Below are 17522 nucleotides of genomic sequence, written 5' to 3'. Positions count from 1 at the left end.
CGGGCCACACAGCTCGGCCACCCCCGGGCCCCAGAAGGGCCGAGGGTCACCCGAGCTGACGAACCACATTCCCAAGGACGAGCAGCGGGTGGCAGCACCGCCCCCGCACGAGCGCCCTCGGGTCCCTTTCTGTCGGGGCTCCAGTGGCTTGAGTGTCCCGGCCCCTCCAGAATACGCAGGCGGCCGCGGGAAGAAATTCACCCGGACCCGTCCTCTTCCCCGAACTTCTTCGCTCCTCTCCGAGGTTCCTTCTACCCGACCCCTCTGCGCCACCAGCTCCTCCCACTCCGCTCCCCTCCCCTTTTTCTGGTCCCCACTTAGGAATCCGTCCCCCCTCCCTGCGCCGGGTCCGGGGTTCTTCCCCCCGGCTCCCCCCGCGTGCCGTCGCCGCCGCCCGGGTTCCTCTCCCCCCGCTCGGGCGCTCCCTGCCAAGCCCATGATGTAATGGTGTATGTTAATCAGTAGCATGTGGGGAGCTCCGGCTCGGGCGACTCAGTCCTCCGCGAGCCGACACTGGAGGCAGCAGCAGCAGCGGCTGCGGCGGCCCCAACTCGAAGCGCCGCACTCTCCCCGCGCCGCCCGCCCCGACGGCATGGCCGGCGGCCCGCGCTCCGGGCGCCCCCAACCCCGCTGAGAGCCGCCGCGGTCCCGGACCCGCGCAAGGGCCCCCGTGCCGCCGGGATGAGCCGCGCCGAGGTGAGCGCTCCCTCCCTACGGCCCCCGGCGGGGGACCCGCCGGTCACTGGGGTCCCCTCCCCGGGGGCTTCCCCCTCCGCCCGAGAAGTTCTGGGAGTCGGAAGCAGCGTGTTGTTGGAAGCGAGTCGCCCCTTGAAGGCTGAGCCGCTGTGCTCTTCTCCCCGCCGGCGGCGGCCACCAGAACCGAGATGGGACTGGGGGAACCCCCGCAGCCGAACTTTCTTCTTTGCTGTCTTTGGGGGGCGTGTGCCTGCGGCGTCGATTCGCATTCCCCGCGAGGCCGCCCCGCCTGCCGAAGAGGGTAGCGCTGCGGACCCCGGCAGTCCCTGCGCGCGGCGTGTGCCCGGGGCTGTGCCACCCTCGGCCTGCGACGCGCGGGCGAGGCGCCGGGCCGGACAGACCCGCCCGTAGGCGGCGGCGGCAGGATGCCTGCCACACACGCGCGCACACACACGCACACGCGCGCGCACACTGACCACTCCGGCCGGAGCAGGCCCTGGGAGACCTCCCGGGTGGGCTGGTGCGGCGCGGTGCGGGGGAGCCGGGGCTCTGGGTTGCGCCGCCGCCCGCTGGGCGCGGAGCTTTGGGTGGGGAGAGTTTATTTTTGTCTCGAGCTGCTGCCGCGGCTGCTCACGGCCTAAATCCAGAGGGGCGCCTGGCGGTGGAGATGCTGGCTGTTGCTGTAGATGGAGCTGCAGCCACTCGGCTGCTTGTCTGGGAGGAGGAGGAGGAGGAGTAAGAGGAGGAGGAAGGAACTCGGGCTGCCGCTGCCTCCGCCTCTGCTTTGCATTAGCTCCCACCCCCACCCCCGCGCCCCTTCGCAGCCGCATTGCAAGTTTTCTGCGCGGGGAAGATCTGTTGCTGGTGCTGGCGTTCGCAGGCACGGAGCCCGAGGCCACCCCGGGCGGGGCGTGAGGGGAGCACCAGCCGTTGGCAGCGGCAGCAACAGGAAGACGCGGGGTCTCCCCCCGCACCTGGGAAGCAGGCTTTTCGCTATTCCCCAGCCGGGAATAGCCCATCTCCCGCATCGGGTGCGGAGGGGGCGGCCAGATTTCGGGGAACCCAACCTTCCGCGGGACGCCCCCACCCCCGGCCCCCTCTGATGCCCTCGTCCCCCAGGGCGCGCTCCTCCGCTGGCCAAGATCTCACTGCAGCTCTTTTTCTCCTTCCAGTGGTGATCGCCGCTCGGGAATGCGGGCGTGAAGGGTCCGAGCTGCCGCCCAGTGGGGAGGAGACCCCAGGACGCCGGAAATCACCATCCCGAAGCTGCAAGAAGGGGGGAGAAAGCATTCTTCATTCAGTTGTGTGCCTTGTGGGGGATTTTTAAAAAGTCGTTATTTTTTTTAAAGAAACATTTCCGTGCTACTGTCTGTCATCGTCTCTGGGGAAATCAGCCAGAACCACCGGAACGTAACTGAAACCAGACGAGAGAGGCAGGAGCCCAGGCAGTACCTGCAGCGTCCGGGCACCAGAGCCACCTTGGAACGGGAACGCGTCTCCGGCTGCGGGGCTGCGGCTCCGCCAAACTTTGGGGCGGGCGGGGCGGTCTGGGGCGCCCAGGGGGCTCTGTAGACCGAGGGCGGCCCCCTAACCATGATGTTTCGCGACCAGGTCGGGGTGCTGGCGGGCTGGTTTAAGGGCTGGAACGAGTGCGAGCAGACTGTTGCGCTGCTGTCGCTGCTCAAGCGCGTGAGCCAGACCCAGGCCCGCTTCCTCCAGCTCTGCCTGGAGCACTCGCTGGCCGACTGCGCCGAGCTGCACGTCCTCGAACGCGAGGCCAACAGCCCCGGTAAGTGCGCGGCCGCCACCGTCCCGCCCGCCCCTCGCTTCCCTGCTTCGGGCCAGGCCGGGGCCCGCCCCCGCCAGCCGTTCCGCCAGGACCCGGACCGCGCGGCCCCCGAGGCCCTCGCAATCCGCTCCCTCCTTTACCCCCCCCTCCCCTCCCACTTACCTCCGCCGGCCGCTTTGGGGTTTTGCCCACTGTGAACTCCATCAGCCCCTTCCGTGTGGTAGCTACGGTAGCATGAATGATTGATTTTTCTCTCATGCAGTTTCCTGGGAAATAAGTAAGTCAGGTCACGTAGAGTCTGGATTTTCTGGGTGTGTGTGTTTTTTCCTTCCTCCTTCTTCTTTTGGGCAACGTGGCTCGCTGGATTTCAGCAACACATGATAGATGCCCGGGACTGCCCTTCAGAAGCCAAGCTTGGATAAGGCTATATGGGGAGTACATGAAAATCCAATTTTATTATTCGGTTTTCCCCACGGATATTCTGGTTTTAGAGCTTCGTCTTCAGAATAATATGCAGGTGACGCTACAGACTAGTAAAATGACATTTGCAGTATGTGTATTATGGGGTTAAGCTTACCGCTCGTGACATTATCCATATTGATACAGATCTTGTAGAAAGGGTCTTGGAGAAAGGACAGGCATGAAGTGGGTTCCCTAATGCTTCTCGTCAGGAAACTTTACTGAATAGAACAGAATCGTTTCATATTACCCTGCTAGTATTTACAGACACCTCAACTAGTATGGAAAGTGAATATAGTCGAAAGGTCCAGCAGTTTCCTATTTGCTAGCGTGGGTGGTGACAGACTGAAATTATATCCTGGAGGGTAGGAGGAGGCTGGGGGATGGGGGAAAAGTCTGATGGTTGTGATTTTGGATAGGGGAAATTCTTTAGTTCATGCGGCTGCAGGAGGGTGAACAGAGCCCCCAGTGTTTATGCAGAGAAAAGAATGCAGGGTCCTCTTCCAGCTGTTCCATGTTGAAGCTGCGAGCCTGCAAAGCTCAGCAGAGGTCTGGGCTGCCATTTGATGACAAGGTCCAGTCCAGGGCAGTGGGGCCTGGGAGACACTAAAGTGAGTGTGCCTTCAGAGCAGCAAGAATCGAGCCGGCCTACTCATTCCTCCTCCCTAGTATGGTGCGCACGATGGTGAAAACACTAGAATGGGATGCTTCCATATATAGAATCATAGGGTGGAAGTGACCGCTGGAAATCTTCACAGTTCTTTTCCTGACCAGACAGGACTGCACCCGAAAGATCCTGCATGGCCAAGTATGGAGGGCCGTACTGAGGGAGATTCCATTGAGCCCGAGCCTCCCAGCTCACACCCAGACTCACTGGGGTGGCGATGACAGGGCCCCCTTTGGTTGAGCTCCACGTTTATAAATAGCTGGAGGGCCAGCCTCCTTCACTGGGGTGTGGAAGCATAACTAGGGTAATTGATGATCCACCCTCTTTGCTTGTGTTCTTAATTTCAGCGGGAAGCCTGGTTTACCTGCTCCGTTTTACTTTCTCAGGTTTGACAAACAGGGTTATATAAACTTTTGCATTTTATAGATTGCAGAGGATTTACGTAGAGCCATTTAGGTTGAATGCTTGATTTCAGTGCTGGTAGGGACTATTCAAACTCATCTTTAGGTTATTCAAATGTTGGAGCAGCACTTTTTCCCTTTGAGTAATGGAGATGACTTTTCCCAATATAGCAGCCACCAGGTTAGTAAGTAAAACAGTTAAATGTTAAAATGAGATGGCCTAATTGAAAAAATCTCATAGTTAAAAACACTGAACTGTGAGTTTTTTTAAGTCATTTGGTAATTTTTTCCCTTAAGAAATGTTTGGCCATACTTATTTGTATAAGATACCCACCTGTTCATGCTGCTAAATGATGTAGATATACAAAATATAGAACTGTTATGTAAGATAGGAACTCTTCTCCAGTTTCTGGATTAATCCTTCAACCTAGACATTTCGCCTGCACGGAAATCTTTGCACTTGTTTTGTTGTGTGGCCAGGACAGAAATTTCTTAGGTCATGTGATGATTTGGTTTACATTTGGAGTGTGGGGATCATAAAGAGCATCAGGAGTCATCATAGCATACCTGAGTCTGTAGTGTGGCTCTCTGCGTATCCGGAAACTAGCCAAGAACCAGGAAGGGGGCAAAAAGTCCACTCGCAACCAGAGTAGATAGTATGAAAGTCCAAGAGAATATTTCAGGCCCTCTCTCAGTACTTACTTTTATTCTAGACACAATCCTAACATTTAAAAAATTTGACAAATAATCCATAGTGTATTGGGGGTAACACTTTTAGAATGGGGTGAGGGGCTGCTGTAATCGGTAGTAAAAGGTGACCCCTGACAGCCTGACAACTAGGAAAAAGACAGAAAAACTGTAACTTTAGGCAAGAATTGGAGCAGAAACTTTGAAAGTTTGGGAATATTAGAGTAGGAACCCTCCATTGACCTTGCAGGCACCACTCTATAATAACATAAACCAGTAATTGCTATTTACTGTTGTTAACAGTGAACTATGGAAAGAATACATTTTTAGACACACTCTTTAAGAAGAGAAGGAAATGTTCAATATACTTTGGAAATATTTACACCCAGAATAATTAACCTCCGAGCTGTTTTCATGTGCAAGGCTCTTACCAATTCAGAAAACTAGGCTGTGCAGAATGACTCATTCATTGGATGGCTGAGATTTCCTGTACCGAAGTCATCTTGTATCACTTTATTTTGTAATCATCAATTAAAAAACCCTCACATTTCATCTAGTGTTTAGAGATTTTAAAACTTGGTGAATGGGAACCAAATTCATATCTGGGACTCGATCTCAGTATAATAAAGAAAAAAATAAATAGTGAGATATCCTGCACATTAAACATGATTCATTTGAGATCCACGGGATGTAATTTGGTGCTTTCATTCTTTTAAATTTACTGAGAATCTAGTGATTCACTGGTTCATCCTTTGCCTCAGGCTCGTGGTCATTGGAGATTCTGAGAAAATAATTGAATTGATCCCTATGGATTTATTTGTGGGTGTGTTTTTCTTTTAACAGATACAGTCATGATCAGCTCTCTCGTACAGTCTTGTTTCCAGAATCCTTATAACCTTAGATAAGTCTCTTCAGCTACTGCCCCAGTTGAACATTGAGACTTCTGGCCAGTCTCAATTCTGGGACTAGCAGGTCATTTGATACCTACAAGTGGCAAAAATGCAACCCACTGACTTTACCTGAAGTTTCCAAAAGAAAAATAGGTTTTGTGGCATTATTTATTTATGGCTTTTGTCACTTGGACTTGAAATATATTTTTCATAGAGATTTATAAGTTAATCCACAAAAACGTAACCCACAAAATATACACGATTTGTGTATGTTTGTGGTAAGTAAATGGCAATAAATTCCTATACTTATAGTTAAATACAAGAGAAAAGAGTATCCAAAATCGTGATGTTTGAGACAAAAAAAAAAATTGTGGAGATGGAAGACTACCTCTCAGAATGTACTTACTCTTATTCTAGACACAATTCTAACTTAAAAAAAAAATTTAATCACAGTGTATTGGGTGTAACACATTTAGAATGGGATGAGGGGCTGTCAATTTCACCCCATATTTGTGTAAACTTGCTGTCATTAGAGGGTAGGTATGTTGGTTCCATGATTTTTATGGTTTTGGTTTCTGAAGTACAAGTATGCCATCCTGTACCCTGCGTTACTTTTTTTTTTTTTTTTTTGAGAGGGTAATCTCACTCTGTTGCCCAGGCTGGAGTGCAGTGGCACGATCTCGGCTCCCTGCAAGCTGCAAGCTCCGCCTCCCGGGTTCACGCCATTCTCCTGCCTCGTCCTCCCGAGTAGGTGGGACTACAGGCGCCCGCCACCACGCCTAATTTTTGTATTTTTAGTAGAGATGGGGTTTCACCGTGTTAGCCAGGATGGTCTTGATCTCCTGACCTCGTAATCCGCCCGCCTCGGCCTCCCAAAGTGCTGGGATTACAGGCGTGAGCTACCGCGCCTGGCCCCTGCGTTACTTTTTAAGGTTACAAATGGAATAAAAAGAAAACAGCAGAAGTTGTTTTCCTGATGATATGGATAAGATCTTGTTTGTAGTTTTTTCATTCATGTATTCATTCAACAAACATTTTCTGACTGACTGCCTGCTATTTTCCTGAACCAGTGTTATACAATGGAAATACAAAAGTAACTTACTGTAGTCCAGTGCCTAGTACATGATAGATATTCTCAGTGTGGGGTAAATGACTAATATAAAATCATAGGTGCTGAAGCATAGATATGGGGATAAAAACTACCAGGAGAGGCATACCGGGAACATTGTGAACCTAGTTGCTTATTGCCTGGGGAGTCAGGGAAGACCTCCCTGAGGAGGAGATACGTTTGAGCTGAGTCCTGAGAGGTGAATAGGAGATGGTTCGATATATTAATGTAAAAAGGATTGTAAAGAGGGGGCAAGAAGGTATCTCCCATGCAGAATATAGTGTTATCCCCTTTAATGTATGGGCCTACATGCATGATCCTCTGAGAGGCATGAGTGGAAGAGCCAGTTTAGTTCAGACAGTTTCCATTTTGGCCACATGGTGGCATTATCTTCTGAGGGCAGCTTGGTTGCTGTCTGCATTCGCATATGCAGGGGAAGGAAGGATGGAAATAGAGAAAAAAGTATTCTCCAGGTGGCCACTTACTTATAGCCGTAGGAGGGCATAAGTTGTAGCAGATTTTTAGAGTATAGATTTTTAAATCAGCCTGGGCTAGTTAAATAATTTCTAAGCCTCAGTTTTCTTATCTGAGAAATGGTGATTATAAAACCTTGTTATTGTCCGAAAGTTACTTGTTAATGATCCAGCAAGGATCTATTCTATCCCTCAGGTTTAAATTTGCCTTTAATTACTATAGAATTGATATAAATAATATTATTCTAAATGATCAGAAATCTTATCAGAAAGGATTATGAAGAGGAGATTGAGAATGACTTGGAACCCTAAAAAGATATGAGTCTACTGGGACCCACCTTCTATGTTTTAGCTTTGTTTTTTCACTGTCTCTCCTAAAAATATGCAGCCCTGACCCAGTTTTCCCAAATAACTTATCAACACTTTTTCCTTCAGTTGGTGAATGTGAAAAGAAGAAATCGTTTTGCTGAATGAAATATATAGGGGCTTTATATACGAAGCACTTTTCACTTAGGGTTTTGTAATTTTCTTTGGGTCAGTCTGGGATGACCCTGCAGTTTACTGCTGATTGTAAGTTGTAGCAGGTCATACATATTTGTACTCTTTTTCGTGAATAATTTGGGTTTGGTTGTATCACCTGGGTGCTCACGGCCTTCAACAATTGAGTATACATTATAAACAGTCCCCGTCAAAGCAAGTAAAAGGCAGACAAACTTCACAGCAAATTGGCTTGTTTTTGTTTAAGTAAACAAATGAGGACACAAGATGACGGTTGAAGGGGCTGAGAAGTAACTGAAAACTTCCCAGACTGTCGTATAGAAGTCTAATTCTGAAGAGAATTGACAACACCAGAGAAGAGGGAAAATATTGCTTCTCCTTGACCCGAGGAGAAATTTGGGGTTTTCATCTGTGGGTGAAGTGCCTTGTGTAACTCATTTGCTAGGAAAGGTATGGTGCTCTTAGAAATCTTTTCTTTTCCTTTATAAAATATACAATCACTACTTTGAGATTTTAATGTGTTTCTTCCTTTTCATCTCTCCTGATCATTCCTTCCAAGGCCTCACTGAGCTCATCCAATTCACATAGATTAAGATGCAGAATCAGACATCTCTTCTGAGCTATTTTTGCTTCCATTGAAGCTGCCTGAGGCAGGATTTTCCCAAAGAAAGCAGAACTGTTAGAACAGGGGCCGAGAGTCCAGGCTTGGGCCTTGCTCTGCAGCCTGCATCCCAAGAGTCAGCTTGGAATTCAGAGGACCCGTCTGCTTTTATGTAGGAACATGGGACTCCCTGGAACCCGGAAGCTCATTCTAGGGTTTTGTTCCCATTCCACTTATCAACATTTTAAAATAGATTTCTTGTCTTAGTTTACTAGGAAAAAACAATCAAATGATTCAGTGGTTTCTTTTACACAGTAGATAATACAGTGCTATTATAATGGTACCTGACAAAGTGTAGCTGGTAAGAAAGTGGGACTGAGTTCCTCGGCACATATACATTTACCAAATACCCCAGCAGAGAGCCCAGGGCCCGTCAAAAGCTGAAATACACATTACTCCTCTCAAGTAGCTTATACTCCAGTTGCAGAGCTGAAACAAACATAGGAAAAGATGTAACAATTCGATCATACACAGTTGCTAAGTGCTGTGGTTCTGATTAGAGAACAAAACTGAAATTGAGTGAAAGGAGAGAACAGGGTGGATTGGGCAGTCGAAGAAGCTGAATGGAAGAAGTAAACTTGACTGTGTCACGTGAAGTAAGTGCTTTTAGGGCTCAGAAGATTCTTGCTGTTGTAGTACCTCAAATGCCAGTTTCATCAAGGAAACCACACATGCAGGGGACTCTGTGCATGTGCCATGGAAGGGGCAGGCTTCCTGGGCCTTTGAAGGATGAGTGTCAGTAGGCTAGAGAGAGGGGAGCATGAGGGATATTCACCATCATGAGTGATTGCTTGGTGAGTGGAGAATCAGTCCCAACACTCTATGATTTCCAGCATATTTAAAGATAGGGAAATGGAACATCTGGTCACCTAGTATTTTCATCCCACTTAAGTATGCATAACATTATAAGACTTAGTAATAGTTCTCTTGGCTTCTCCTAGTGGGATATTTTTGTAGGATGCTTTGACTATAACTAGTGTAGAGCAATAACATCTGAAACAGTTAGAGGAAAAGATAAAGAGTCGTAGACTAGTTCTCAAAATTTAGTTGCATGCATATCACTTTGGGATCTTGTACTGAAAACTCCGATTGAGGAGGCCTGGGGAGGTGGCGCTGAACACCTGGGGTTGTAACAGGCTCCCGGCTAATGTTGATGCTGCGTATCTGCAGACCATGCTTTGAGTGTGGACTGTTAGAAATGGAAGGTAATTTAGAGGTAATTTGGTGCAGTAGCTTTCAAGTTTTATGGCTATGTGTCAGAAGGTTTTTGTTTGCAAATGAGAACTTAGATGAAGGCTTATGGGAAGTGGATGTCCCCCCAATCCCCTACTCCCCAAACCTAACTGTCCTAGGAGAGCAGTTTGGAAATCTGACCAAGGGCAGTGGTTTTTCCCAGGCTCTGAGACAAGACATTGGTTGACAAGGCTATGGCCAGAAGATCTGGGATCAGAATCTGACTCTCCTCAGTCCAATGCTCTTTCTCCTGTCTCAGCCCCTATCAAATGGCAGTAACCTGTTAGAGCCCTTGAACTTGCTGCTATGAGGAAGGTCATTTTCTGAGTCTCTCTATAGTTTTCTGTTGACTTCACATGCAGAGCAAAGCAAATCTTTCTTAGCTCTGGTGGCGGGACCTCTTTGGAAGGCAGGGGAAGGAGAAAGACAGGACAAGGTGGACACTGTGGTCAGTCCTAACTAGTAATGTGCAAAAATGCATGCTAAGTGTCTACGGGCACTTTGAGGTCACTTTGCCCTGGAAAATCCCCATGGATTGCTTTAGTCAGAGAGTATCCTAGTGGTACAGGTGTGTTTCATATGATGGAATTATTGACTTAAAAATCTGTTCAAGTTTTACTTACGCATGTAAGCACTGAAATACGCTTTTTAGTTTGGTAATATGGTCACTCATTAAATTATTTGAGAATTTTATATACTGCTTTCAGCAATAATTCTCTCACTGGTTCTTTGAACTACCTCTCACAGCCTGCACTGAGTTTGGGTTTGAAGAAGGCTGGAGAATTTCCCTGAGCTTTTTGGATATGCTGAAATTTCCAGGCACTCTAGTGATCAGTGTCTTATGGAAAATGAGGCTCCGGGAAAGACTTCTTTCTTTCTTTCTTTCTTTTTTTTTCTTCTGATGCTATGGGCTGTAAAGTTGAGCTGGAAGGAGCAGGAATGTTCATTCCAGAGACTGAATGGGAGAGATCTCTTCCCCTGCTTCCCCAGAGCACTCCCGTAAAGTGCCATCATTGGAATTTCTGAAGCAGCTTATCCTGATCTGTCATAGAATCCAAGCATCTGTGTGTGCAGCATAAATACATACACAACATTGACTTTCATTGTATATGTTTCTATCTGTGTATGTGCACCAAACATGTGATTTAAACGCAGTTAAAATGCATGACTAAAATGTCAATGCTGAACCAGTTTTGAAATTTTGAAGAGTGGTAAATGAATGGGAGAAACAAACCGTCTGACTTCAGAACCACTCCATGTGCCTCAAGAGAAATAACCTTGTCTCCGTTTGAAAAAGGAAAAAGGAGGGAGAAACCAGGTTTTGTACATTGTAGGCATCTCAGAGGTTAATGTTGGGCCTGTGCAAGATACCAGAAGAATATTTAAAACATGATCTGTGAGCATATGGATGAAGAAATAGGAACCAGCATGGTTTTGCTAGGAGTGGGAGGATGGACCATGGAGAACTAATGCCGTTTCCTATCTGATGGGGCAGTGGGAAAGGAGGGGGGATAGCATTTGCTGAGAGACTTCTGTGTTCCAGGCAGATCACAGGGAATCCCATCTCTAAGTTTCAGCATAGGCTTTGACAAAGCCTCTTATTTCCTGATGAATTAATGAAGAAATAGCAGTAGGTGAGAATCTAGTTGTGTGGCTTTAGAGTGGTTTCAGTGACTGTTACAGGCCTGTCTCCAGCCACTGTCTGCCTGAAGGGAGATCTCTGGTGCTGTACATTGAAGCTCACGTGTTGGACATTATCACTAGTGTTGATGGAGTGTGACTTCGCCTGGGGTCCCCAAGAAGGCAGAGCCTGAGGCAAGGGCTGGTGTGCAGGTGGCTTATTTTGGGCACTGATCCCAGGCAACAGGAGAAGGGGCTAGAAAGAGAGAAACAGGAAGGAGGAAGAGTCAACACAAGCCTGCATTACCAAGCTGGTCACTGCTGTGGGCAGCGGGGGCTTAATCCCACAGGGATCCTCTGAGGAGCCACACAGAATGTGCCTGGGAAGTAGCTGAAGGACAGATGAGGTAGGCACGTATCCATTATTCCCCTCTTCCCTTGGCCAAGGGTTGTCCCGGAGGTACCGAGTCCCTGTACTTTCAGGTTTGTACATGTTTCTGCAGGTGTCTCAAAGATGCCCCAAGGCAGAAAGCTAGAAAGACATGGTGCAGCCAAGGCAGGGTGCTGTCAGGTTATACCTGTGTGAAACTGGGGGCCACAGCAAGGGCCTCAGTGTAATCCAAGCAGAGAAGGTGTTTGTCAAATCTATGGATGAACCTAGAAGGATAGCTGATGGCTTGATGACAGAATCATGATCAAAATATTTGAATGTAACAAGATGATATATAAAGCACTAAAGTGTAGCCCCTACATTGGCATCCCCTAAACCTAAGCTAGAGAAGGCCTGGTGCTTCAATAGCATGCATAAAAAGGGACTCTGGCTTTTAACGCACTTACAACTTCATATGAATAATGTCACAATGTGGTTGCCCCCAAAGCCACTAAACTCTGTAATACAGTCATTGTACTCAGAATAAGTCTGTGCTACCAGCCGTACTCTTCCTGGAGTCCAGGAGGCAGTTCTGGGTACACACTCTGAGGGAGATGGACAAATCAGGATGTGACCAGAGAAGACAGGATGGTGGGGGGCACTCGAAAGCCAGGGTGACCTGAGAAGAAGATGAGCAGAGAGCTGTCACTGCTTACTCGGAAAGCTGGCTTCGAGTTGAAGGGTTAAATTCTCTGTCCATGTAGAGGGCAGTGGGTGGAAGCTGCCGTTCATTTAGCTCAGAGCGGAGAAAAACTTTATCATAATTAGGGCTGCCCAAACAATGCAGTGGCCTGGGCTTCATCAGAGTTGGACGAGCCTTTAGCATTGAGCAGAATAATCCTTGCGAATAAGACTGGCTCCTGTTTATTGAGCACCTGCTCTGTGCCAATTGTTTGCATAACATGATCTCATTTATTCTTCCCAATAACCCTATGAGATGAGGGGGGAACTGCCATTATTCCATTTGTCAGGGAGGAAACAAGCACTCTGGCTTCGGAACCACCCCATGTGCCTCTCTACCGTAGGGATTTAGTGTCTATTTGCTTAGAAAAGAAGCTCTGATTTCTTGGATGACTTCCAAAGTCCCTTCTGACCTTAAGATTCTATGATTTCTATGAATCAGGAATGAAGATAGGAACACAAAACTATTGACAGCAGAGGAGAAAGAGAGAGAGAGAGACAAGATGAGTAAATGAATGAATGAGTGAATGAATAAGGGTGGTTTTTAAAGTTTTCTTGGTGGGCCCACTGGCTCACGCCTGTAATCCCAGCATTTTGCTAGGCCTAGGTGGGTAGATCATTTGAGGTCAGGAGTTCAAGACCAGCTTGGCCAACGTGGCGAAACCCCATCTCTACCAAAAATACAAAAAATTAGCTGGGCGTGGTGGTGTGTGCCTGTAGTCCCAACTACTCGGAAGGCTGAGGCAGGAGAATTGCTTGAACCCAGGGGACGGAGGTTGCGGTTGAGCCAAGATTGCACCACTCCTCTCTAGCCTGAGTGACAGAGTGAGATTTCATCTTAAAAAAATAAAAAATAAAAATAAAAGTCTTCCTGATTTCCGGTGTATTCCTCCCGCACTTCTTGGCCTGTTTGGACCACAGATTTGTGACTTTTTATGAAATATACCTGTAGATTAATTTTCAGTTCTTTTATGATAGTAGACAGTCAAAGGCTAGATCACTGTGATGAGTAGGGCTTCCACATTTAAGAAAAAGATGTCAGCCGGGCGCGGTGGCTCAAGCCTGTAATCCCAGCACTTTGGGAGGCCAAGGCGGGCGGATCACGAGGTCAGGAGATTGAGACCATCCTGGCTAACACGGGGAAACCCCTCTCTACTAAAAATACAAAAAAATCAGCCGGGCGTGGCGGCGGGCGCCTGTAGTCCCAGCTACGCGGGAGGCTGAGGCAGGAGAATGACGTGAACCCGGGAGGCAGAGCTTGCAGTGAGCCGAGATCGCACCACTGCGCTGCAGCCTGGGGCACAGAGCAAGACTCCGTCTCAAAAAAAAAAAAAAAGAAAGAAAGAAAGAAAGAAAGAAAAAGATGTAATGAAGTGAATTGAATCTTGCTTCTTTTGGGTCACGCAAAAACAGTGAAAAGTGCTGAGTGTGTTAGGCACTTATTAACAAAAGTAACTCAGAATTGCGGTCTAAATCTCTGTATCTTTTTTGTTCTCTCCGTGTAGATCTAAAAATGACCATATGCTCTTCCTTGAATGGTAAGAGCGTCCATTCTTTTTTCTTAGCATGTTCTGTATGTCGCACAGTGTGCAGACAGCAGCATACATACACAAACACTATCTCCTGTTATTGAATGGATGAATGATACAAAGAAGCAGAACAAGTGGTTGTGAAAATTAAATGCAATATATTTCAATAATTAGATAATGGGCTGACCTCTCAGAGTCAAGCACACTGTAAGTACTTAATCACTGGTTTCTAAGTTATATAAATCCCACAATGTAGATACTATCTCCATTTTCCAGATGACGAAACTTAGGTTTACAGTGGTTGGAAATGTGCCTAATGTCACCAACATCTTTCTGATCCCAAAACCTGTGTTGAATCCTTGCTATTGCATGAATGCTGAAGATAGATTCCAGTTCTTAGGTAAATGAAAATGTTGGCAATTGAGCGAAAAATATGTATTTTTAATGGTAGTTTTAATAATTCACAGTAACATCGTATATGTTTCATCTTGGAAAAATTCTTTTCAGCTTGTCCATTTAAATATTCCTCTTACTTATTACATTTTAACTCTCCATAGCTTGGTATGGCGTAGCTTTGTTTTTCCACTGGCTTTAAAAAAAATTAAGTGAAAGGCATTGATTTAACTATCTCTCATCCTTCAAGGAAGACTCATGGAATGGATGCTTCTCTGGCCTCTGCATGAATGGACTGGGCTTGGGGAGGGAAACAGGCCTTGCATGCTGCAGAAAGGAAAGCCTAAGGAATGTGTTATCTAATTGCTCATGACGTCCTTGACTTTGACAAACTAGGAATTGATGTGCTGGGTCAGGATCTCCATAGGATCTGGAATTAGACAAAGCACCAATCTGAGGGCTGTAAATTAAAATGAGCTCTCCTGTTGTTTGTAAGTGGTGGAAAATTTCAGAACATTAGTTTAGGAAAACATATTACAGTTGGTGTAAGAGTGAGTTATACTTATTTCATTTACTAGCAACATGCAATTAAGGAAGTGGAAGAGACCTGACGTACTGCAGCCCCTTTGTTGAAGACTTGAGAAGGCTGAGGTGTACTGGGGTCCACTAAGGTCACCTGTTAGTAGGGGAAGGGCTGGTGTTACATCCAGTCGCTTCCCGACCATCTATGACCTAGACTTTGGTATCACAACTTTCTCATGGCTGACTTGGCTGCCACAGTGAATGACTTTTTGTGCTGGAAATGAGAGAGGCTCTATTTACCTGAATTTCAAAGACTACATTCATTAAAATTGTCCCCTCAAAGTCATTTCCAGGCTCCCCCAGCCCTTTCTGTTTCTTTACTCACGATAAAGCACAGATTTGTTTGGATTGGAAAGTGATTAGCACTAATATTTTGAAATTGCAGAGTGTTACAATGTAGGAAACGTATTATAATCACTGTTCCAGCAATGTCCTCTTGGTTTATGCAGAATCTACTCTGGAGTTGCCCTAAACCCTAGTGGAGCACTGGGTGTCCTTCATGACTGCTCACTGCCTGTGGGGAGAAATTTCATTCATTTGTTGGTTAAACAGTTCCTTACTGGGTGTTAATGTGTATGGTGGTGTGGACCAACCAGGAGTCTCCTTGTCTATGACAGCTCTTCCTGAGGGTCTTCCCCAGTCTCTCAGGGCTTGCTGGTGCCCTGCTGATACCTTTGTATAGCACTAGTCACAGGCTACTGGTGTTGTTCACCATCTGATTACCCTGTGCCTTAGTCACTTTTATCCTCCAGTGCCTGATAGTGTGTCTAGCACATAGGTGATCTCAGAACGTTTTTGTTGAAAGAGCGGGTGAATGAATTAAAAAAAATTTAACGGACGTCCGTAATCCACAAGGGGTTTACCATCTAGGTTGTGAGATAAATCTAAGTGCATACAGATTGATTAACAAAACAGGTCAAGATGATAATCCTCACGCTGTTACCAAGATATATGTGATAAAGGCCAGAGGAAATAGATGCTCGTTTCCCCTCAGACCCTTACAGAAGACCTGGGTTAGGGTCTTGGTGTCATCACGTGTGTTACCTCGTAAAAATTATTTAAGCTCTCTGAGTCTCAGTTTCCTCATCTGTGAAATAGAGTTACCACTACAGAAATTACAAGGCTATTACCAGGATTATGGATGTGTAAAAGTACTTTGTAAACTGTATCGTATTATACAAAAGCAGAGTGACATTATTCTCAAAAGTACCAGTTGAAACAATGGGATACAAATTCAGGAATGTGGGTTTTAAAAGGTCCAGGAAAAGATGACCATGGTTTCTTTTTCAGAGCTTTTGCACTGTTAGCAAGAGCTGAAATAAACACATGGTTCTCTTGGCGAACAGCAGGCCCCTCTGGGCCTGAACGAAGGCCTGGATCCGATGATCCAATTCAATTGGGACTTTAAGCCTTGTGGCCCTGATTTCTGCAGGCTGGACTGTCTATAACATCAAAGTTAAGTTTGTGTTCACTTTCATCCTTTTAATTGATTAGATCATTGAATGTACTCTCTTCAAGTATGAAGGACTCAGGTGTCCATGCTAAATAATTCCTTTTGGAGAAAGTTACATAAAATCTTGTGTTGTGACCTCTGTATCCCTGCCTGTAAAGATTCCAGTATGAGTGGTCATGGAGCCATTCAAAGCGTGCCACAGGGATTCTATACCTATTTTGATAGTATGGATTCTTTAAAAATTTCTGATAATTTTTTAAAATTCTGTTTTTAAAGAGGTAACACTGGATAAAATTATTATTAAACTTAAACCCATTCAGTGCAAAACCTTTGAGTATTTTTGTATACCTCAGCTAAACAAGAAAATAATTATGCTTTGCTTTTTGCTCTTTAATATTATTTCCACTTTTACCTTTCACTGAACAAGCGTTAGTTGGAAAAAGAGAAGGCTTTCTTGTCATTGTTCTTTGTTGTTATTATTTTAACAAAACCTCCCTATTTTCACATTTTCTTTTTGTGGCAGAATGAGCTGTGTTAGCACATTTTCCAGATTATTGTGGTATTTGCAGATGATCTGAGCACAGTTAAAATATTGAAATTCTGAGCTATAAGGTCAAACTGGAGCCTCATGTGATTCTGATATTAAGCTGCTGGTAGGTTTTATGGAAATAATTGTGGCGTATGTATGTTTAGTTCACAACATTTTAGATAGGAATAATTTGGACAAGAATTGCTGCTGCTGGTTTGGTTTTTTTTTGTTTTTGTTTTTGTTTTTTTTTTAAAGACCTTCCTGCCTTCTCATTGAGAGAGAGAAAGATGCCCAGAGTTAAAATAGAAGGTGCTTGGGTATTTTGTTGAACTTCACAAGTTAAACTGGCAAATGGTGTCCATCAGCTGTTATTCAGTCCTTGAACAGAGCAGATATGTTTGTCCGAGGACAAAGAAGATGCCTCGAAGACAAAGAAGAAGATGCCTCATCATCCCCTAAGCTCCCACACGGCATCTGCATATCACCAGCTCAGCACTTAGCACACTGGATTGACACTGCCATGTTAGGTGAGGTGAGGACATGCCCCAGAGCGAAGGAATCTACAGCAATATGATAGCTAAACGCCACATGAAGTTCTGGATTGGATCCTGGATTGGGAAGAAAACATTGCTCTAAAGGACAGTATTGGGACAATTGGTGAAATTTAAATGTAGTCTATATATTAGGGGATAATGCTGTATCAATTATAAATTTCCTTCTGTTATAATTGTACCTTGGTCACA

At 46.1% G+C, this 17522-nt stretch overlaps 1 protein-coding gene across 3 annotated transcripts in view; it reads left to right on the top strand.

Annotated features, from left to right (window-relative positions):
* Positions 1 to 589: 589 nt before the first annotated feature.
* Positions 590 to 17522, top strand: part of SAMD4A (sterile alpha motif domain containing 4A) — a 228648-nt gene continuing 211715 nt past the window's right edge. The window contains exons 1-2 of one of the 3 annotated variants that reach the window (XM_009211564.4): positions 590 to 696; positions 1869 to 2485. In XM_009211564.4, the coding sequence (XP_009209828.1) occupies positions 2290 to 2485 (196 nt within the window). In that variant the 5' untranslated portion in view covers positions 590 to 696; positions 1869 to 2289. Of the gene's footprint in view, positions 697 to 1516; positions 1728 to 1868; positions 2486 to 17522 lie in introns of those variants that run through there. The other 2 variants (XM_009211563.4, XM_009211566.4) reach the window with 2 other exon arrangements.

The sequence above is a fragment of the Papio anubis genome, chromosome 7 (genome assembly GCF_008728515.1).
Source record: "Papio anubis isolate 15944 chromosome 7, Panubis1.0, whole genome shotgun sequence".
NCBI lineage: Eukaryota > Metazoa > Chordata > Mammalia > Primates > Cercopithecidae > Papio > Papio anubis.
Note: the sequence above shows the minus strand (reverse complement) of the source record. Positions and strands in the feature narration are given on the sequence as shown.